The 23,699-nt window shown below is 42.7% G+C and overlaps 1 protein-coding gene across 3 annotated transcripts in view; it reads left to right on the forward strand.

Annotated features, from left to right (window-relative positions):
• Positions 1 to 268: 268 nt before the first annotated feature.
• spon1b (spondin 1b) overlaps positions 269 to 23,699 on the forward strand; it is a 41,137-nt gene continuing 17,706 nt past the window's right edge. For 2 of the 3 annotated variants that reach the window (XR_012961016.1, XM_076142381.1), the window contains exons 1-6: positions 269 to 656; positions 1,885 to 1,991; positions 12,163 to 12,296; positions 18,250 to 18,323; positions 19,667 to 19,789; positions 20,239 to 20,387. Coding sequence is in view for 2 of the 3 variants with exons in the window: in XM_076142381.1 (XP_075998496.1) it covers positions 431 to 656; positions 1,885 to 1,991; positions 12,163 to 12,296; positions 18,250 to 18,323; positions 19,667 to 19,789; positions 20,239 to 20,387 (813 nt within the window). In the remaining variant the exon portion in view is untranslated. The remainder of the gene's footprint in view (positions 657 to 1,884; positions 1,992 to 12,162; positions 12,297 to 18,249; positions 18,324 to 19,666; positions 19,790 to 20,238; positions 20,388 to 23,699) is intronic. The other variant, XM_076142382.1, reaches the window with a different exon arrangement.

Raw genomic sequence — 23,699 nt, forward strand, 5'->3', positions numbered from 1 at the left:
TGGTCAGTGATAGTGTCAAAAATACTTATTTATGATTGTTAATAACCATATATAATGTAAACGTACGTATGGATGGCGGACATGTTTTCTGGGACGCCGTTCCCCTTTGTTTTTGTTTTTTAGGGGGGCTCCACTTTTCGAACTCCCCTTGCCTCCACTCACGCAGTCATTGGTGTGTAACGACTCGGTTCTGTCCCGGCTCCTCTATCGTATCCGGGACCTGCGCAGTGCCGCCGCCTCGTCTCCGCTCCGCCGCGGTGCGCCTCTGACGCGCTGTGCCTTCAGGATGGACTCGTGTCGGTCCCCTCCTCTTCACCTTTCTCTCTGCCTGTGACGCTCAGAGTTGTGGTGAAGGAGCCGGAGCCGCTCCTCTGCCCGCTTGCTCCACTCTTTCTCCCTTCTCTCTTACATCGGCGCTCTTCTCTCCAGGATGGGATTGTATCTCCATTTGCTGCTCTTGCAGTACTATTTGGTCTCGAGTTTGGTGTGCAACGCCGTCGCCTTCGTTGAAGAACCCGCCGCGGGCAAGTCGGACGGGTACTGCGGGCGGATCCTCCGGGCGCAGACCCAGGGCACACGGAGAGATGGGCACAATGAGTTCAGGCTCAGGCTGGAGGGAGACCCGGAGACCTACCAGCCCGGCAGCATCTACAGAGGTAAGGGAGGGAGGGAGAGTGTGGTTTGGGGCGTTTTTGTCTGTGTACATTTCGTGGATAAACCTGCGCCAAGAATGACAAACTGACTTTTGATGTTTAAAGGAAGTTTTATGAGAAATTATACATTTCAAAATATCTTTTAACTTGGAAAGAGTCATCTAATAAGGATGTAGTTACTCATTAAAATGAAAGCAGAAGGGCAGCAATCTGTACAATATATTAGAAATTACATCTTACAAATTACAGTTCTCTCTCTCTCTCTCTCTCTCTCTCTCTCTCTCTCTCTCTCTCTCTCTCTCTCTCTCTCTCTCTCTCTCTCTCTCTTCTCTTCAGTCTTTCTCTTCTGTCTTCCCCCTCTGATAGAGACACACACACACACACACACACACACACACACACACACACAAAGAGATCTGGCTTCAATTAAACTGACCTCCACAGATTCCCCCGTCTTGCTTAAACATGCATTCTTGATGTGTTGAAACTTGTAAGCACAAAGGTGTTCTCAACCTCATTGACTGTAACATAATCTGCTCTTAAATTCCCCCTTAAATCCAATGTTTAATGAATATTTGTTCATACTATAGGTGTTGAGGTAACTTCGTTTCAGGCTTTACAAATCACAGGTCACCTTGCTTTAGAGATCCGATTCCAGACCATGCAATGTTGGCTGTGTGTGTGTGTGAGAGGGCATATTTAGCAATTTAGGAGTTAAATTTAATCAGTGAATCTGTGAAGGATACCAGCCAAGAAGGCAGGGAAGGCATTGTCAGTAAGTGGAAAAGTTTTAGTCTTCTAAAGAAATGGAAGGTAGGTTGGAAAATATGAACATATTTCTTTTTCCAGTGTGAGGCACGAGTTCAAAGATTAATGGACTGGTATCAAAATGCAAGGCTAAGGCGCAAGGTTTGGTACTGAATCAAATTCTCCCACATCTCATTATATCTCCCTTTGCTGGCCTGATCCCCACACTAAACCCCCCTGCATCAGATTTATAGGTTCCCTCTTCCTCAAGTGTGAGATGTTGAGGCTGATGTATAGTATTCTGCTGATGCTCAGGTAGACTAATGCAGCTTTTGTATGCATGTGTGTTTGCCTCACGTCATCTAGAGCGACCCTCCCCCTTCATGTAGTGTGACCCTAACCTGTCAGCGTAAACCTCTGTAATGCATAGTGTCTGTGAAGAAATGCAATTCCTTGAAACACGCTCTCTTTCTCATCCTTACAGTCGTCCTTGTGGCAACCAGCCCTTCTTATTTCCGAGGTTTCACCCTCATTGCACTGAAGGAGGGCAGAGAGGGAACCACAGACGCAGACTATGCCGGTCAGTTCCAGGTAAGGAGGAAGCAGGGTTTAAAAGGGAAATTGCTCTCATGCAATATGTGCTGTGAACTTTCTGTGACTAGTTTGCCAAGATGAACTCCTTTGCTTGACTTAATGGATGTGGGAGTGGACTGAGAGCCCCCCTGTGGTGTTCTGACACGCAGGGAAAAGAAGCCGCTGCTGACAGACACAACACAGCTCAGCTAAATAAAGCTGTACTCTGATGTTGGCGTCAAATTAAGCATGCAAATTTTGATAAATTGGACCTGCCTAACGACTGATGGTTGATTAATTAATAAAGTTTCTTCGGCATCAGTCAACATGGCACCATCTGTGGAATCAAATACAAAGATAAACTTGAAATGAGGACTTAACTTAACTCAATGAATGTTGTAGATCTAAAACACGGTTAAAGATGAAGTAAAGTCAAATGAAAATGATCGATGGAAAGTGAGAGTCAGAGAGAGAGAGAGAGATTCTAAAGGAATTTAATTTACAGCTAAATGTTGCCTGACCTGGACACGTTCGTGAAGAAATAATTTTTCGCAGCTGTGCTCATTAACAGAATCATTGTTAGTAAATAAAGCGCTAAATTGAAGACGTGACACCGCAGAAATTTGCATCCTGGCTTGTTCCTGATTCCTGATTGTGCATGCTTATTAAAACTGGCCCTGAGTTTACTCTACATAGAACATGGAGTGTGTGTGTGACAGATGTTAACAGAAGCATTGGACTGAAGAGATCTCTGGTATAGATCTTATTTAATCAGTAAAAGACGTTACAGCCATTCAAGAATGTTATGAAGAACTGCAAATGCATCTGCTTGACAAGTTCCACTTTTTAAATAGAAAGCACACGTCTATTGACCTGATAGTTAAAATATTGGGAGGATTTGTTATATTTGCTGGTAAACATCATAATGAAGTCCCTGAGAGCAGCGGGTGGTGAAGTCTGCTCCATGTTTACTTCTAATCTTAATGTTCATGGATGCGAATAAATAACATTATTCACAGCATTTAATGGAAACACTGCCAACCGGGATAAACATGCATATGTTTTGCACAAAACAATTGGCAACGGAAACACCGAGAGATAAAGAGGCACAGGAGACGGAGAGAGTGATTGGAAGACGTGTGTAAGGAAGGAGAAGAACGTGAAGGAGAGAAAATGAGAGGGAGAGCGCTGCAGTTTGTTTGGTTCAGTAGTAACACGGCTCCCACCGAGCAGCAGAGAGCTCCTGAGGAGAGACACAGACTTCCTTAATTACCTCCCGCTCAGTGTAAACAGGAACATGCATCTGTAGTTGCTTTTCCACATGCTGATCCTAACCAGGCTGACAACGCAGACCAGAAGGCTCCCTTCACGGAGGCGACTCTGTGAAGGGAGCGGCGTGGACCCTGCACTTTTTCTTCCTGCACCTGTGTGTGTGTGTGTTTGTTGTGCTGTGTCAGTCACGCTGCTGTCAGCTGTGTAGACTGACTGCTGCATTCTAATAAAGCCTTTATCCTAAGGTGGTTGTCAGTCTGCCACTGTATTAAAGCAATAAGCAGTGGACGCTGTGGTGTTTCAGCTCTGCACCTCCTCACAGATCACTGGTCTGTCAGAGAGTGTTGTGATGTCTACTTGGATTGGATTGTTGGTTGAGTGTATTTGGAGTGGAACAAAAACTTTTGTCGCTTAAAAGTAATGCACCACAGCATTTGTATTGTCGAGATAATCAAGCTTTTTTTGGGGGAAATGTAGAATCTGTTTCCTGGGCAATTATGTAGAAAGCCACTTAGAGAGAAATGTGTCTGAAATGTGTCAGAAGTCTTAGAATGATGTTTCTTAATTTAGAATAAACACACTCCCTAAACGTCAGTACGTGCTCAGAGCTCCCAGGGTTCCTAAGTCAGTCAGGAGTTTTGAGATCACTGTTTTGTGCATGCAGATGTGGAGACTCTTTAACCCATGCACTGCCATTATATGATGACGACTCACTGTCCAGGTCTCTTTGGAATAGAGATCTTATTGTAAAAATAATGAGAATATAGCAGAACCATTCCCACTCTTTGTCTCTTTCTCTCTCTCTCTCTCTCTCTCTCTCTCTCTCTCTCTCTCTCTCTCTCTCTCGCTGTCATGCACATTTCCAAAACTTTTACTTGCATTCGATGACAGAATAACCCAAGGACACGCTTTCCAAAACAAGGTGACTGCCCCAAAATGACCGATATTGAGCTCGACTCCGCTCTTCAGCTGTCCAATAATCTGCGACGCTCTCACCACCATTTTGTGGTTACCCCGGCTGCCAAAAGACAGATATCAGCAATTTCTTAAAGCAGGGGTGTCATCGGTTGTAACTGTAACTGTTTAAATGTAACTACTCCTTAACATATTGTTTCATAACTGCCTCCACATTTTATTATTATTTATTCATATAAGGATTTGCATGATGTATTTGAATAAACGTAGAAAAATGCATTGTGGGAAATTTAGTTTATGATCACTGTACGCTGTAAAGAAGCAGAGTCTTTTATTTGAAGACAATCGTTTGCCTTTGCAGCTCTCGTGGATCACATTAACTGTTTGTCGGGCCGAACGCGGGCCTTGAATTCTGCATTAACCATCATAGTTGTGATTGGGGAGTGAACAATAGATTGAAATTAGTTGAAACACACAGCATATTTATTGTATAAGAGCAACCGCAACAAAATTAATAAAGTCATATCATAGAAATTTGAAATTACCATCAATCACAGCAACACAACACAGCAACACAACCAAACAAAGAAGCAGTAATAATTGGTTAGGTGTTTGTCTCGGCCTCCTCCTGTTACTCAGCAGCAGCAGGAGTTGCAGTTGCACCCTTTTTCTTGCCCTTTTCGAGTGTGTGTTCAGACAAATGCTTCAAATAAACACGTCTTGGCATTGCCTTGACATGAAGTTGAGTTTTTTCTGAGGTGTGCACAACCCCAGTGAAACAAGAATGGACGCAGAGTGGTCAAACCGGTCTGCAGCAGCCAGATAGAGGGCTTCTGACGCCCCGACACGCTGTGCCGTGGGAGCCTGCCAAGACCTTTATGTAACCGCATAGCACGATCCATGGAACACGGGGAATGTGAAAGTTATAAGTTGAGGTAGATACAAATATGTTCAGCAAAGTGTTTTCCTATGAGATTGGACCTTGAACCGTTTTCATGGATCTCTATCTTAAAGTAACTTCCTGGTGTGTTCTCACGTCTGTTGGCAGCTTTCATCATGTTGTAGCAGAGGGAATGTTGTGGAGATGTTCATGCAGGACGCTGTAAGGAAAGATTTTTTACAAGGTCTTAAATTAAAGCATAATGCAGTTTTATTAGAGATAGCACAAGATACATTTTGCTTTCATTGTCGTGTGCACAATATCTATCTTTGTGCTGTTGAGGAATATAATTTCACTCTCGACATAAACTAACCCACCACCTCGGTCCTTGCAGTGCATCCAGTGGGACTGAGACAAAGCAGGCAGTGAGCAGAAACTGGAACCTCTATTAGAAAATTAAAAAAAGGAGAAGATTTAGACACACTTCCGGCAAAATGAATAAATCAATAACGAATAACCCTCAATCTCAAACAAGGTTAACAAATAGATTGAAAGCGATGATGAATGATATAGAATGATCGTAAAACAGCAAGAGACTAAGAAATGAAGGAGAGTCGCCCTTCAAACAATACCACAGCCATGGACGTCGTCATCACTGTTGTAAGCTGATAAAATGTGTTGTAATAAAAACAAAAGAGCTTTGGTAGTCCTACATCATTGACACCTTGGGATGATGATGATTTTACAAGACACACTGTCAATCCTAGTATCAGTCCGTCGAGCGTTGCTCTCAGATAAATGTTTTTTTTATCGGTTCAATAAGCTTGTCTTACGCAAGACACATTTGTTTCCAATTTAATCTCTCCATGTCCTTTGTGTCTCACTTACATTTGTGGATAATCGTCGATGCAACGCCGCAGCAGTCTGAAAGCATCTGTGTTTATTTACGCAAAACGGATCCGAATCCATCAAACTCACTGTTCTCTCTGAAAGGTTTGCGTTAATAATACTGCGATGTGAAATGAAGCTAAAGCAACAATTTAGATTTGTGACAGTTAATTTATCCAGAAGTTAATTATAGAGCTGGGTTTTGCGTAGTCACGGTTGTTATTATGCAGAGGAAGAGGAGCCAAATGAAGACAGTTGTGGCTCCCTGCAGGGTTGTTCCCTCTCCTCCTCACTTTCTGGTGCTGGCTTGTTTCTGGCATCCATCCTGGAATGCGGCCGCCTGCTGTTTTACTAAAACACCACATCCCCGACTTGCCGCTCATTGTTTTTTCCTCAGCAATAATCTGCCCTTTGTCCTCGTTCTGTTGCGCCATTATTGCACTTCTGTCCTAATGTGTCTGACGGATGAGGATCTGTGTGTGTGTGTGTGTGTGTGTGAGCATCTGTGTGTGCATGTGTGTGTTCGAGTCTGCAGTCATTGTTTGATTTGAAATGTGTGTCTTTGTATTTATACGTGCACCGAATGGGCATGCGGGTATGTGTGTGTGTGTGTGCATGTGTGTGGGTCTGTGTGTGCATGTGTGTTTTTCCCAGCCGTGGTCTCCCTCCTTGCGTCGGTGTGGGACACGGGTCATATTTATCTAGGCCAGCAACGTGTTATTGCTCAGGGAGACAAACCGAGCTTGTTTGCATGAGGGGAGAGATGAGCAGACACCAGATATTATCTCCTTTTTTTTACACAGATTACCCAGGGTTCTGAGTTTAGCGGGGGGATTAACAAAGCCCACAAGTTTAACGTGGCACAGCTAAGTAATTTTAAAGAGAAGGAAAGGTAGGATGTGCTCAGAGTTTAAATGATGGGGAACTGATAAGAAGTATAATCATGGTTAAATGTGTTCCTGAGGTAATTAATCTTCCCCAAAGTCCCAAAATACAAAAAAGCCCCAGAAGCAAACTCCTGCCTCATTTATCCTCTAGTGAAAAAGACAACTTTGTGTTTGTTCACCTCAGGAAACTGAATCTTATAGGTTTTCTTTCTACTACAGGACAGGACAGTTGTTGACTCACATTTATAGTAATGATGCTTGACAGGAATGAAGTTTTCTTGCAGTCTGCACTGATTATAGTTTATTAAACACAGTGCATAAGTGGCCTGCACAAGACGGTGAGATTAAGTGGTCAGTCAGCCGAATTGGGGCTCAACTCTGACAGTTAGATTGACAGACTTTCACCCGGAAAAATGCTATTTTGTATTGTGAAGTATGAATACGGGCAACAGAATTCTAAAATCGTGGCATCTTTCGACAGAAATGGGGTTGATCAACATTGTTTAGATTGGTAGAAAGGTGAAAGCCTTTTAGTTTTCAGTGTAAAGGAGAGTGAAAAGGAGGGAGAATGGAGCTGCAGACTCAACAGCTCTGTGAGTCGGCCTTGGTCTGAGCTTTCACACTGTTGTCACTGACATTACCCTAAACAAGCAAAGAGGACAAAAGGAGGCTTGGACACGCACACACACACACACACACACACACACACACACACACACACACACCAGAATGTGTGTTTTTCCACACCTGGATGTATTTCGGTAAATTATGTAATATCCTAATCCGTTTGGAAAAGTGATTAGAAATGTTTGACAATAATCGTAAAGAAAAAGCTAGAAGCTGAAAAAAGAGGAAACAGTGAAGATATTTGTATTTTCCTGGGAAGTTGGTCTTAGGGAAGCAGACTGTGACAGTTAATGAGAGATGGCGTCTTACAGTTCCCAAAGCTCGTCTGATTACTATTATTTTCCTACAATTGCTATAGCAACAGATGCAGAATCAGAAATGATTGTTAGCTGGTGGCGACTCGGTCAAGTCACTGTCCCAATTACAGCCAAATGTTATCCCAATTACTGCTGAATTATTGCTGACAATGTTAAATGTGTCACAAGTAAAGGTGATAGGATTTTCCTCTACACTTATTTAGCTAAACATCTTTATGTTGACAGGGTTACACGCAACAAACTAACACCAGGCTTACAACCGAATGCAGCCTTTTTTCTCTGCCACCCTTTTGTAAACATTTTGTCTTCCCTCTGCTCTTTAGTCAAGGTGACAGACTGCATGTTGTCGTCAGAGCTTTTCACACCAAACTTGTGATAACATCAAAGCTTTCACCAGAGACAAACAGATGAGAGAAAGACGGCACAGATTGCAGGAAAGAAAGATTTTATTTACAAGCACAGTGGAAAGAAACGGGACGTGTTTGAAGCCAGTAATGAATCTAAAAAGACAAAGTTCTTTGTTTCAAGTAAAGCGTGGATCATTTCACAGCCATCAGGCATGTAGGGATGGCTTTAACCTTTTTTTCCAGAGTGCAGTTTTAGTATTTAATCCCACTCATGCATGCTTATCTCAACAAAGAATCGGTCCTTAGCGCCAAACTGAAGGTCTGAGAATATACAGGCAGGCACACACACACAACTAAACACACAGACTATGAAAAGAAAAAGTAAATATATTTTGAATTGCCCTATAACAACTCTTGTAGCTAAGAAATAAATAAAAATGAAGCTTTGAGGTGAATGTGTATTAGGGTTAGGGTTAGGTTTTGTTAGGGTTAACAGTAATTGAATGCCAAAAGCCACACAACTGACTGTTTGCTATGAAACAAGACGTGCACACAACCCAGAGTCCGATTTGACTGTTTGGTTATCTGATACCAGATGGCTCACACACACACACACAAAATGTAATATGAGGCAGTGTTTGGTGATTTGGTCCCTGTGATTGCAGTTTCTGTAGTAGCACAGCTTTGATTGATGGAAAGCTCGGGGCAAAATGTCGGTGCCTCCGAGGTCTTTATGGAGACAACAGAACTTTGTTACTGAAATGAGCTCATCTTTGAGTGTTGACATGACGTTTCAATCTATCTGTCCGCCTGCTCACATTTTTCTCCCAAACGCCTCATCTCCTCACTCAAGTCCCCGCAGTTTGAACTGTAGTCAATGCATTGTTACTGCTTTGCATTTAATCATCAACCTGCAGTGTCTCCAGCCAGCCAGCACATCACACACACACACATGCACACAATAAGATCATTGGTATTTTCTCCAAGAATCACTGATGTCTGTTAAGGTTTGCCTCATCCCTCCCTCCCTCCCTCCCTCCCTCCCTCCCTCCGTGTGTGTGTGTGTGTGTGTGTGTGTGTGTGTGTGTGTGTGTGTGTGTGTGTGTGTGTGTGTGTGTGTGTGTGTGTGTGTGTGTGTGTGTGTGTGTGTGTGTGTGTGTGTGTGTGTGTGTGTGTGTGTGTGTGTGTGTGTGTGTGTGTGTGTGTGTGTGTGTGTGTGTGTGTGTGTGTGTGTGTGTGTGTGTGTGTGTGTGTGTGTGTGAGACCAGTGCTCTGCAATTACTTGTGCAGGCACTCTGAAGCATCTGTGTTTACTGTCTCAACCAAGGGAGAGGGGGAGACAGAGGGAGAGAGAGGGAGAGAGCGAGCTACAGAGTGAGTTGAATATGGATGAAACATGGAATCACACAAACATGCCAGGGAAACACTGTGATAGAGAGACTGCAGTCCCAAAGTTAAGTTATCTTGGCTGGACAATAAGTGTTGTTTGAAAGGCCCACTGACTTGGTAAGAATGCCAAATATCTCCAGAATGTATCGCTTTAAAACACATTATTAATTCTTAATAGTTTCGAACACTTGGCAGGTGGACATAACTTTCTTGACTTGGGACATTACTGTCTTGATTTGAGGCTGACTCTGACTCTGACTCTGACTCTCTCTCTCTCTCTCTCTCTCTCTCTCTCTCTCTCTCTCTCTCTCTCTCTCTCTCTCTCTCTCTCTCTCTCTCAAATGTCCCACTCTGTCTCCTTCTCCTTTGCCCTTTTTCCTCCTGTTTGTTTCTTGTTTTGATCGAAAAAAACCTCAACAAAGAATTTAAGAAGAACCTCAGTCCTGATGACGCAAAGTACACCACACTGAATACAGGAAGTTGTTTACTTGTGTTTGTGTGTGTTCCTACACTTTTATAGATCTCTTACTTTACAAGTGCATACATGTTCTTATACATGTAACGGGGGTCACACACAAAGAAGAAAACAACTTTAATTTCCTAATTTTGTGTCCTGAGGCTGAGTGTGAGGTCATTGTTATTGCCGAGCTGAGGCCGCAGGAGAACACTAACGTCAAGGTCACAGGCCATGTGTGTGTGTGTGTGTGTGTGTGTGTGTGTGTGTGTGTGTGTGTGTGTGTGTGTGTGTGTGTGTGTGTGTGTGTGTGTGTGTGTGTGTGTGTGTGTGTGTGTGTGTGTGTGTGTGTGTGTGTGTGTGTGTGTGTGTGTGTGTGTTTGTGTCTCATTTTTTGAAATGTCTGACAAGGTCTGAGTACCAAAGGGACCGTACCAGACACCAGTGGAATACAGAAGACTTTGATTATCCAAAATCCCACTTTGGGAATTGTCTTCCTTCACACCGCTCTGTCTCAAGGCTGTATGTGTCACATTTGCAATGTCATCAAAACAGAAAGGAAAACGGGCCACAGTGTGACTGAGGTTGTTGTAATGTAATGTAATGAGGTTGTTCTAAGATCAGACATAGTTGACAGTTAGCAAACATACGTGGAAGTAAAGTTGATGTAATGTTTCAATCATGACTCAATACCCAAAATAATAGCGTATTATAACTGGACATCTTTCTGGATTAATTAATTAAAATCAAATACTCGATTAACACAAAACAAGTTGATTACAAATGCATGTAATTGATTATTCGGCATTTTCATCCCACAGTCCAGGCCATCTGATGGTAGTAATGCACCTTTAAATTTGTTTGCTGACCTGAAAATTATTATAAAATTATGTATATTCAAATTAAAAGTATTATAAATTGTGATTACAAATGTGCCCATATTTCTTCATCTTGTCTCTCTCTCAGACACTGATGGACACGTACTCAGAGTATATACATTTCACAACATGCATATGCCAGTATTGATTATGTAAAATAAATGATTTTGTAGTAGTGAGCCAGAATCTGTCATCAAAACAGTTTAAGAGCTTTACATGTGGCCGTTTTACTTTTCTTCTAATACCATAAAACTTACAGCTGCCAAGGTTTCAGACTGATTCATAACACCATTTACATTGAGCACTCACTAAGTGACTCAGCTTGAACAAATAATAGTCGTTACAGTGTTTCATGAATTTCACTTGTGCTTGAACCAAACAGCCTTGCTTCCATGAGGTCGTTGGAGGACAGCGTGTTACTAAACCTGTTGAATACTTTATTTCTGTTTATAGCGTGCTATCTAATTTGCCTTCCAAAATGTCAAGGTGAAAGATGCTTACGTTGTTTTTACTCCTACGTGTAATCTGGTTGAATCACTGCATTTTTCTCACCATTTGTTTGGGCAGGTCCAAACACAGCACTCACACTCACAGAATGCACACACAGCCTCTTGAGGAGTGGACTCTGGGGCTATTTGTTTGTTGTGTGAACATGATAAACTAAACTAGTTCTGAACCAGCTACAAGATCTATTGACTCATCCAGAATCAAGAGGGGGGCACATCTCGCTTTATATCTTGTGAAGCAACACATGGTTAGGAACCAATCACAATTCTGTCATTGTTCCATGTTACACCGCCACTCCAGCCTTACTGCAACATCAACAAATCACCCTCTCTCCTCTCTATGATGACAGGAGAGGAGTGACAGCGTGCTTTCAAGCAGCTGTAGGAAGGGTTTGTGTTTATGTCTGGGTGAAGGAGGGATTTGTCATTTGTCTGTTATACTTCAGTTGAGACCTGTCTCTAGCAAATGTGTGCTGAGGGGAAAGGAAAGAACAGACAGGTCAAATAGAGGTCTGTCTTTTCTACTTCCCATACTTCCCCCCTGGCCATCATTTCTTAAACGTATCAGAACTTGTTGTGTCATAGGTGAGGGGCTAGTCAAGTGAAAAATTAGAAACAAGGGCAGGAATTTCTGTGTTTTTAGCCGTGCATAAGTCTTTTTAATAGGGCAATAGAACAGACAAAAGTGAGAGAAGCAGAACTTTGGGTGGGCGATATAAGATATTATATGTAATATATCCCGTTATAGATCCCAGCCAAGCTTTGGATCAAGTGATGTTTGTGTTACACTAACATATTTCTACCAAATGCTTCCTTCTTGTGTGTCTAGATCATCGATGAGGATGACACACAATTCATGACCAACTGCGCCCCAGCACTGACGGAGAGCACACCTCGCCGACGCACAAGGATACAGGCCCTTTGGACAGCGCCCCCCACTGGAACAGGCTGCATTATACTGAAGTAGGTGTCACTTTGATATCGACCAATTTGAGGTCTTATTCTTCGATGTCAACAACCTGCCTCACTTCTGATTTCATTGGTGGTAGCATATCATTAGCTTGGTACAGAACAGCTTATGTTGGCGCTTAGTAGGCTGAAATATAAATCACCGGATGACCAATCAACTCCTTGGGAAAATAGCATCACTGTTCCTGCAGGATCCTATTGAACTAAGTGCTTGTGTTGTCAGGGGGTCTCTCCATGGAGTGGGACCAGGATATTTAGAGACTGGCAACATCTGCTTGATTTTCCCAGAGGATATTGTTTTCCCAGTGCTACAGCTTCATGGTGGAAAGCAGGTTTGAGGAGGCGTGTGTATTGAGGAGCTATATGGACCAAATGACTATGACACCTTACTTTGAGGCAAAGTAATGGATAAGTTGTGATCATGTTCCTCAGGGTTCTCACAATTCAGTCCAGCGATCTCTTAACTCCCTTTTTAGCTTGACCTTGTTAATATTTGTCAGTGACTGCCAGATGTGAACATCTGCATTTTAATTATTATTGAAACTCTGCCATGATGCTTGTTATATAAACATTACACCGTCTCTCACCCTCTATTCCTTAGGATCAGCGCTAATTTGTCCATGTACATCGTGTAAAAGTACTCAAGCTGAAACATTCATTTTTTATTATACACCACAATATACTCACTGAACTTGTAGTGTAGACTGAGTTCATTTCTACTTATTCATTTACATTTTATGAGCCATTAAACTTATATTGTATCCACGGGGCAGCAGACCTCAGGGGTTCTCCTTATTGGATGAGGTTTTGCATTTCTAAGCTTGGCCAGGTTTCATGTATGTTATATAACTGCAAAACGGCTTCAGACATGACAACTAGGATTTAAAAAGTCTACTACCATAAATCATTGGATTCACATGCTCCTTTGTTGGAAAAGCAAACCCACAAGCGTAATAATAAGTTAGTGCGGATGTTAAAACTTAATGGGATTTTTTTTCCCCGATCAAGTCTCACATATCACAGCATCCTCACAGCGCCACCAAACAGAGAGAGATCAACATAGTCCCTGCTGGCATATTTTGCAACTTAACAACAATCTCACGCATGTTTGAGGTTTCTCCCAGGAAGCTAGTAGCTGCCAGAAAAAAGGAAGATGTAAAAAGTCTCATGGTGTGCGGCAGATAACAGACTGCAATAATATTAAGTATTGTATAGTGGAATAAAGTCGAAGGCAGACATCCAGTGAGCGTTGTACCTTGGCATCATTGTTGTTCCATTTATACATAGTCGTTATTCTTTATAGGCGAGACATTAAGTTAGCTAACGTCAGGTGTTCCTCCAGAAGCCACGGCACACACGATAGGGTTGTGTAAAGAGACAAAGAGCTACAACAAAGAAATGCATGATGATTATGAGGGGCAATTTGTTGGAAGCAGGTGTGACTGAAGCTGCACTGTCATTTACACAATGTCTGTGTGTGACCTTTATTTTATGTGACTATTTTATCAACTGCAGGTCTAAGTGAACTCATCATTTAGGTTTCTGTTTTGAAACCTGCAAAACACTTAAATCCACATCTGCTTTCACTTGCCGCAGTGCCAACAGCTCATTTTAGATACTGTCTCTTTGAAAGTACACAATGTAGGGCTTTAAGTTCTCCCTGACTGGATTTCAGGTGTTCAAATATGGGTGTTTTCATTAACCAATTCTTAATTTGCAACTTGAAAGTGTGTAAAATGCAGATCAGTGTAAACCCTACTTATTCTAGGTGTCGGTTTTGGAATACGTCAAGTCAAGTCAGGAAATGTGTGACTTCCGTCCTCATCACGCATTTTAAGTCTGCATCAATGCCTCTAATATACATCACTGAGTATCCCTGACAGAGAATACAAATGATGAACTACAGATTCATTTGAAAATGCTCCTCCTGCGTCCCCTCTCCTCTCCCTGCGCTGTGCTTTCTACCTGTCTCTCTGCGTCTGATATCCCAGAGTGAATTACCCTCGCTGACATGCATGTCTCCCTCTCTTGCTGTGAGACGCTATAACTCACCCTAACCTCCACCGCGTACTCACAGCTGTTCCTTTTAATTTATCTGATGCCCCTGTTTGACAGATGGTACTGAGCCATTTCAGTGTTTGCTTTGTCCAATAAATCCAGGCCCTGTATCGACAAACACCTGCTATGTAGATTTTACCTCATTTTGCTGTCACTTTTATCTGTCGGTGATGAGATAGCAATTTAGAATCATCCAAGCTGCGTCTTTTTCCTCACTCTCTTTCTTTGTAAATGACTTTTTCCTCAATGAGCTTTAGCCACAGTCTTCCTGAACATACTCTATGTGGTTCATTTGGAAATAAAATGACTTTAAATCCTCCAAAACAAAGCTGCAAAGGCTCACACACATCCCGCAGTCGGGAGAAATTGTCCAGACGGCACCATGGGAGCAGACAGAATCTCCATTTCTTCCATTCCTTCTCCTTATCAGTTTATTTGGCTCTGCTCTACTCTTTTTAGATTACATTTCCAGTCCAGGATGTCAAACATATGTCCCTTTATGCAGTACATAAAACATCAAATAAGACAGCTTACAGTTCAGAGCACTTCAGCCCTTTTCCCCCCACACTTTTTAAAATCTCATTGGTGCCCTAACTATTGCTGCATTGCTCTGGGATGATGTCATTCTCTTCTAGCCCCAACACCTGCTGTTTAAAAATCACGGCAAAGTGTTTTTCAAGAAGGAGAATCTATTAGTGAGAGCTTTGGAAGGAACAGAGTGACTTGGTTTCATTGGCCATCAGCCCAAGTTCTACTTTATTTGTTTGTGCTAGAAAAGAATTTACCTTGCAACAAACTGGCAATCAATCTAAGTCACTTACATATATGGTCTAACATCTGATTCATACCTGATGTGTTGCTATGTGGCCATGTCAGGTGAAGTAATATGAGTCTAAGTCGCGCCACATATCACCGTTGACATCATTCAGTGTCTGCACCTCACAGCCCAGTGTAAATTAACACGGAGAACAGCTGCAACACTGACGAGCATCAGTGAGTGAGAGGTGAGGACATGGTAAATGTGTTGATATATGGAGAAGCTTCATTCCCAAATAAAATGGATGGAGCACAGCCCAAATCTGTTTCAAGACATTGCATCAGCAGCGGCCAATCGGGATTCATGTGGATCAAGTTTTAGGTCAGAGCTCCACGCCGTTGTCAGACAGAGGTCACTTACAAACTTTGTAAATGACCAGCCAAGAACATTTATAGTGCATTTAAATATATATTTAAAGCAGCAGCAGTACCTTTCTATCTCCATCATTCTAACTCCATTGTTTTTATGTATAGAAATATATCTGTAAAGTATGCTTAAACATGTTTTAGCAATATGAATGAATTGAATGAAAGAGTAAGGATATGAGAAGTAAAACTACTGATTGTGAAGAATAGTTTTCAGGTCAGTCAATGGACTTTACACTAAACTTGACTCCTGATGTAGAGAATGTTTTAAATGCATTGTGTCACTGAGCCAAAACAGTACGCCAGTAGAGACAGTAGGTCGCTCTGTTTAACACCCGAGTGCATCAGCAGGTGTGTGTGCAGCAGCTAATCCTTATTAGCAGCAGTTTATTTAAATTACCTGAAGTATGACAGTGCTCATTGACATCATCAGTGTTAGTCAAAGCCTTGCCAAATAGGAGACATTTGGCTACGGGAAAGCAGGTTAAAGTGTGGCCCTTAATCTGCTGTGTTTTTCACTCGGGAAGAAAGGAGAAGAGAGAGACGGCACGCATGCAAAGTCTCAAATAACAAAGAAGCAAGTTTGGCATGGATCACTTAAAAATGATTGCACAATTCTTACTTCAAATGCTCTATAGTTAAAGCCCATGTTGTGATTCTGTTTGATGGAACGTGTTCAGTTGTATGACATACATACATACTTTGATTGCTGAAGCTGTCCCAGTACACTGAATCCCCAGACTCCTAAACACATCCCTGACACATCCCTGACAGTACGGGAGCCTGTGGAGTAAGTCAACCAGTACGGATTCAGGTGTCAGTGTTTTGTTTGCCCACACCACCTTAAAGCACAAGATTGAAGTGCAAGGTTTTGCTCATTACTCTTAGCCAGAGGAGCTCATTGTTTTCATTAATCAGTTACTTTGACGGGCATTTGTAATCTTGTACCGGTATCAGGTGCTGCCAGGATTCCAATTTTGTGCCTTGCCAAGACCGCATTACTACACAACTAAATCATCTCCTTGCTTTATTAAGTTTTGGCCATGCTTTATTCTTTATTAACACACGTCATCTCTCCTCTTACGTACGTACCTTTCTGTCCCACATATTTCAACCCCAGCGAGGTTTCACAGTTCATCAGAGAAGCTTCCTCTCTTCAAACAAGTGTGATAATGGAATTTCTCACAAACCTCACACACAAACTTGCACATACAATCACGCAAGAGTTGATTCTTGTCTACAAACACTGGGGAATTGTATGCCGTTGTCTGTGCAAGCACTACAACTTGGCAAGAGCAGCAGCATCACCTTTCTCTCTCCATCGCCTACTCCATGCAATTGCGATGTTCTTCAGAAAATACGCCAAACCTCCTCCAGCTCCTCCTGCACCTCCTGTTAGCCATAGTTTTAAACCTCATTGGCTGGTGGCACGTTGGTGTGTGGTACCTGCTTCCTTGCCTCATCACCCCCCCTGTGCTCCATCTTGTCATAATTCTGTTGGCTGTTTCACATCACTGCTCCCTCACCAATCAAAACAGTGAACACACCTGAATAATTTCTCTCGGCTTAAATATTTAGCTGAGCATCGGGAACTCTTTAAGTCTGAGTTGAGACTTGTCTCACAGGTGTGCGAGTTGGCATCGATCTGGAGGTTTTTCAACGCAGACAAAAACATCAAAGGAAGGTTTTGTCTTGTAGTTTGCGCTTGGCATTAAATGTGGGGAAACTGTCAAATATTAATTAATAATAATTGATACTCTCTCACATTTTCCTTCAATTGCCATCCTGTTCAGACAACTACTGGTCTGTTTGTGATCCAAAATGCCACGTTTTGAATTAAATCTTGAGTGAATTGACATACCTCCCTCAAGGTCTCCAGGGTGTGAGAGAGCTTGTGTTGCTGTTGGTGTGTTTCCATCGAATGTCGCGCCTTCCACCTGGTGGAGTCTGATGAGCTTAGCCAAACATCTGCTCTCTAATCTCAACAACTCCTGAACAAACTTAAGCTGTCTAAAAGTTCCCTCTCCTGTGGTTCCAAATTTAATACATACTCAGAAACAAGGCGTCTAGAAGTGAAGTGTACAGTATTGCACATAAATACAATGAACAATACAAACCAAATCTTTTCTATAATTTCGCTCGTCTTTTTATCAGCAGCATCATTTGGAAAAATTCATAACGGTGGTGACGGAGACAAAGGACCAGAGGCAATGATTGAATGAATGAAATGATGTTACAGTTGGTACTAATTAAACTATTATACAATTAGCTTAGAACTATCAAAGGGGGAATAATAATTGTCTGTATTTGTCACTTTTGTTTTTCAATTTCATGCCCAAGCAGTCGGTCCATGTTGCAGGGTATGTTGCACAATTCCATCTAGAAGATTTATAGGAGCAATATCAATGATAACTCCTACTTAATGTCTGCAATCCCTCCTCTGTCTCCAGAGTTACGGGTGTTCAGTTCACTTTCATATCCCGGTTTTATGTCCCTCCACCGAATGAAGACGTGAGACTCTTAACACCAGCCAGTCCATCAAGTCTCCTGTAGTATTGCTCTATTTCCCAAAGTCTTACACTTTGGGACTGCAACGGCTTAATCACTTACAATACAAACATTTATTGCTGTCCCATGATGTTGCATTGACAAGTAACACACCTGTCCCTCTCTGTTTGTAACTGTATCTTTCTCTGTGTGTCTCCAGGGCCAGTATTGTCCAGAAGAAAGTCATCTATTTCCAGGATGAAGGCTCCCTCACCATCCGACTCTGTGAGAAAGGTAATGACAGCTGTCCATCATCTTCTCTACCCCCCCCCCCCCCCCCCCCCCCCCCTACATCTTTTCATTCCTGACTGGTCGCCATGGGTCCAATATTCCCATCTGTCTGTCTGTCTGTCTGTCTGTCTGTCTGATTCAAATGTTGTGACGCTCAATGAAGACCGTTTAATCGCAAAGACAGTAAGAGATCACATTTGATAACTCTGATTTTTTAAATGGTAGTGAAAACACGAAAGCAGCAATATTGCATTACATTATATAACACATTTCACACACACTGTCTTTTCTCACCCTACCCTCCCCCACCCTAATTAGTAGTAGATGTTTCACAGTTCAACGCTCCTGGGTTACATTGTAACATTCAATTCAACTCAACTGTATTTATACAGAGCCAAATAAAAGCAAACATTAACCCAAGGCGCTTTACAAACAGAGCATTTAAATAAGCCCAGAATTCCCAGAGGAGCAAGCACTTGGCTACAGCGGCAAAGGAAAAACTCCCTGTTAACGGGAAGAAACCTCAGGCAGAACCGAGATCTACGAGGGGACACACTGATAAGTTCTATTACAAATGCCAACTATTTTTTTAATCTTACGTCACAGATCTACAGGCTATGCAATAAAGTTATTATTCACTAGCTGAACAACCGGATCATACAGGTCACTGGCTGTGTGTGTGTGGCTGTGCTGTGCCTCCTTTGCTTTGTCTCCTTATGCACCTAATTCACGTGTGTATCACATTTACGTGTTCTCATTCAGGTTTCTTTCTTTTTTCTCTTTTTCCTCCCCCTCTCCCTGTGTAGAAAACACTCTCCGCAAAATGTCTCATAACTGCATGATCATTGTCATGTCAAATGCTTTCTTTAATACGATTTAAAAAAAGATAAATACCTTCTTTTAAATAGCTGACATTGTTGCCTCTGACTCTTTCATCATTTAGATTCCAAGTGAAGATTTCTCCAGAATAATTAACTCATAAATATTCAGACTTTCACCTTGCCCTCTCTTTGCAAAACAGCAGTCGAGGGCAAAATCTTCATTTTCATGAGTCAGGGCATCAGGGCTAATGTGGCATTTAAATCCCAGGTTGTTTCAGGTGTATTATTCTTTGATATTCGTGTTGCATCTAACTCCAGTCTCTCTTTTGGCAAATGTGGTGTACATCTGTGCTAAAGCTGTGTGTGTGTGTGTGTGTGTGTGTGTGTGTGTGTGTGTGTGTGTGTGTGTGTGTGTGTGTGTGTGTGTGTGTGTGTGTGTGTGTGTGTGTGTGTGTGTGTGTGTGTGTGTGTGTGTGTGTGTGTGTGTGTGTGTGTGTGTGAGTGTGTGTGTGTGTGACCTTGCAGAGCCTGTGTTCGGCGGTGTTACAGACGCTCCTGCCATGGAGTGCTGTGCTTGTGGAACAGCCAAGTACAGGCTCACTTTCTATGGCAACTGGTCGGAGAAAATCCATCCAAAAGATTATCCAAGTAAGTGCAATGGAACACAACAATCATGTCACAGTAGAACGCTATTACTAGTTAAACATATTGTTACATAGAGCTGAGAAACTGGGGCAATAAGCAGAGAACCAACCCCTGATCCAATTACAATTAATATACAGTACTTTAGACCTGATGGGAAATCTAACAGGCCTATAAAGTCTTCTACTCAGACGTTTGTGTCTTAACCACAGTCGGAGCTAAATTAGAGTGAATTGTGCCAGGAAATAAGCCAGAAAATCAGGAATTACACCTCAGTAATGTTATCAGTGCTTAACGCCGGAATAGATTAACTGATGTAATGAACTACAGTCATATAGTTTGTCCTAGAGCTGGGGGAATGTTGAACTAATCAGTGAGTAAGTACGTGAGCATCTCCGTTTTTAATTCACTCCCCGTCACTCGTGAAAAATCACTCCGTACCTCTCGTCTTCCAGGAAGAGCCAACCACTGGTCGGCTCTGATTGGAGCATCCCACTCTCGCGGCTACGTGCTGTGGGAGTACGGAGGCTACGCCAGCGAGGGAGTCCGTCAGGTGGCTGAGTTTGGCTCCCCCATCAAAATGGAAGAGCAGATTAGACAGAAGGTAGGGATCCTATGACATGCAGTGTCTAACTACATCACTGAATAAATGTTGCAATAACTTCAGATTATAATATAGTTAAATTGCATATTAGTATTGCTTTGCCTCCTCATTGTTGTAAGGGAAGTGCCCGGTACAAACCCATGAGAAATCAGCATGTTAATGAGCTGCATATGTAAGACAGACTGTATGTGTGTGAAGGAGAGAGAGAGATGAATTTGTTCATTTCTCCAAATATGGAATTTACCCTGAGGTGGAGGATAACTGTGATAGATGTTTGAACCCACATTGTCATCCGAGCCAAATGTTTTCCTCTGCCCAAGGTTATGCAATTATGTTCCACTTACTTAAAACAATGTCTACCATAATAGGAATAAAGCCATATTATAGATATAGATATAGCCATCTTTGGGTTCCCAGACCACTCACATCTTTCAGACACTACACAAAAAGACTGTTACACACAAAAAGAAATGACCAGTTTCACATTTCTACTAGCCAGACGTTTTCTATTCCTGCAGTGGAAATCCCCCAGCCCTCCTTGTGTCTTTCTTAAACTTGAGGAAATTCAATATACAATGACAGGTCACACTGAGTGCAGGACAGGGGCCTCCGCCAGACGTTCCTAGTTGACCCTCACTACACACTTGGGTTTACTGGATCTGTCTGGCTGTCTCCCCGGCCAGGTGGTGATCAGTTGACAGCTCTGCTCCTCTCTTCACCCGAGTGTCCAAGACATACGGCCGCAGATCTAATGGGGTAATTCACGTTTTCCTCAGAAATATCTTTTCAGCCGTGGAACGAGAGAGTTAAGATAGGACAGCATTGTGTCTCTTTGTCCACAAGAACTTTCCAATGTCACCTCAAACTTGCAGAAGAGACAGAATTGCATGCCACCAACTTAACTATGGATTGCTTGGAAATGTCACATGCAGCCAAGAGTATATAAGAAGAGACAGGTGGAGGCTGGAAAATGTTAAGAGCTGTTAGACTCAATCTCAAGCTTTTTAATGCCACTGCACATTGACAAATTCTGTAGCGCACTAATTATTTCTGTTTGAAATGCCACTTCCCTTCCAGCCACGTGTGATACCACATCAGACACCAAAATGTAAGGAGCTATTGGCGAATGAGCCTTTTCTATCCACAAGTGCCATCACAAGCTGATTCTGCTTCATTTTGACGAATGTAATGAAAATCCGTGCCTCCATCACTGAAACCCCCGGGTCAAGCAGACTGCGCCCGCACCGTAAAGCACTTCTGTCCCCCTTTAAAAAGCATTTGTCAGTGGAGCTCACAGGCATCGACCAGTGGGTGCTACGGGCCAATTTCTGTCATGGTTACTGATGTTCAGCGACTGTTGAAAGACTATTTGACATGCAATTCCTTTGTGGGGTAAAGCCTGAAGTGCTTTTAAAGATGGCACCAGCTTTGAGCACTGTAGTGAGCAGTCACTGTCTCACATTTTCCTTTCAAAACGGCAGAGAATGGAGTCGTCACTATAAAGAGAGTCGGACAAACAGATGTGGCCTCGCCTTCCAAACGATGCCCTTACATAAAAAGCGCCCTTAGAGCTCGTATCTATCCGGTGTCTCAGTGGAATGCCGCAGGTGATATTTTCTTTGTAGGAAGTAAATATTTTTCCAATGTTCAAAGTCAGAAAGTTTTGCCGTTGTGCAGTTTGTCACCCTGACCTTCACTGGGCTTAGAAATCGGTCATTGTGACAGCTGTGTCCAAGTTTCTATTGTTCGCTTAAAGCTGCTGCAGTTTCACAAAATTCCTTCCAAAAACCCTCCTTCCTTCCAATGGACCTTTTTGCCTGCTGCTGGCCGATCTTTCAGTTGTACAGTGGAATCCAGCGTAAGGCCATGAACTTCTTTTGTCTCCTATATGTCCTCCCTCGGCGCCTCAGACGAGAAACTTCTTTTCTTTTTGCGTCAATCAACAACACGGATTTGCTCTTCTTTGTCCTTCATCTTCTCCGTGCCCCCATCTTTCCTTCCCTCTTTCTCACTGTGCTACGTTGTCTTATATCTGTTTATAGAGGCCTTACTTCAGACAAATTGCCAGAGAGTTGTGGGGGATGGGGTTGGCGAAGGGAGAGAAGATGAGCAGGACAGCTATCCTTCATCTCTCTACTCAAAGCACTTCACAGGAAATTGCTGCAGAGATGCCTCAGATGGACAGATAGGTGGATAGGCAAACACACACATAGGCAACATCTGAACTGCGTCTGATGGAAGCCCAAATTGTTTCAAGGAAGAGTGGAAGAAAACACGTTATGTGGTGCTGCTTGAAATGCCTGAGTGCGGTACTTAAAGGGAACATTTGCTGCCAGTCTCTGCACAACCAAGCAAGAGCTGTGTACACATTCTCCGTTGAGCGTGTTCCTGCATGTTGGACACCACCAAGGCTGTCCTTTGTCACTCATTCTACGTTTCTGTGATTGAGCCAGAGCTGAAGATTACAGAGTGTCCAATTTGCAGATTTTAGGTTTTCGCAGATGATGTGAGTTATGTTTGCTTCATCAGGCTGTGACCTCCAACTTGTTCGATATCAATTTGCAGCAGTGTGTGAAGTGGCAGGGATGAAATCTGAGGCCAGCCAGGAAATGGTGGATCGTCACGGCCAGCTAGGGAGTGAGCCCGGTTGCTGTACAGAGCAGCAGGAGTAATGTAGACAAATTGAGCTCTGGGTATTCACTGATAAATGCATACAGGTAGCTGAAATGTGTTTCCTCATCAGGTGTTAAGACTCAGCGTTAGGGATAATGTGAGGAGTTCAAACATCAGAAGGGATCTCAGAGTAGAATACCTGCTCCCTCATATTGAAAGGAGCCAACTGTGGTAGTTTGGGCATCTAATCCGGACCCTTGGAAGACCCAGAATGCACTGCAGCTATGTTATGGATGTCTTATCCGAGCTGTGAAGGTCTCGGGATTCCCCAGGAAGCCTTGAAGAATGAAGCTCAGGAGAGAGACATCTAGGCTTCTTTGCTTAGCATGCTGCCATCAACTCAGACGAGGAGTGAAAAATGCACGGATGGACAATTTGTCACATCATGAAAAGTGTCACGGCTCACAGTAATGCTACCGGTGGAATACTTTTATTGTCATTCTGAGCTTGTTCTTCATTATAGACTTACTGTCATCTTGTTATGTGTCTAGACAAATTCAAACAGCCCTGAGACGGCAGCTTGACGCCTCGCTCGTGTCTCCACCTGAAAGCATCTGGTTGATAAGAGGATTCACGTCTTTGATAAAAAATGGAGATGAATATTTTACCCTTTTAACCCCCGGTGTAGCAGTTCTGCAC

This window comes from Genypterus blacodes, unplaced genomic scaffold (assembly GCF_046128005.1).
Source record: "Genypterus blacodes isolate CSIRO-AG114 ecotype Tasmania unplaced genomic scaffold, CSIRO-AGI_Gbla_v1 ptg000021l_1, whole genome shotgun sequence".
Classification (NCBI taxonomy): domain Eukaryota; kingdom Metazoa; phylum Chordata; class Actinopteri; order Ophidiiformes; family Ophidiidae; genus Genypterus; species Genypterus blacodes.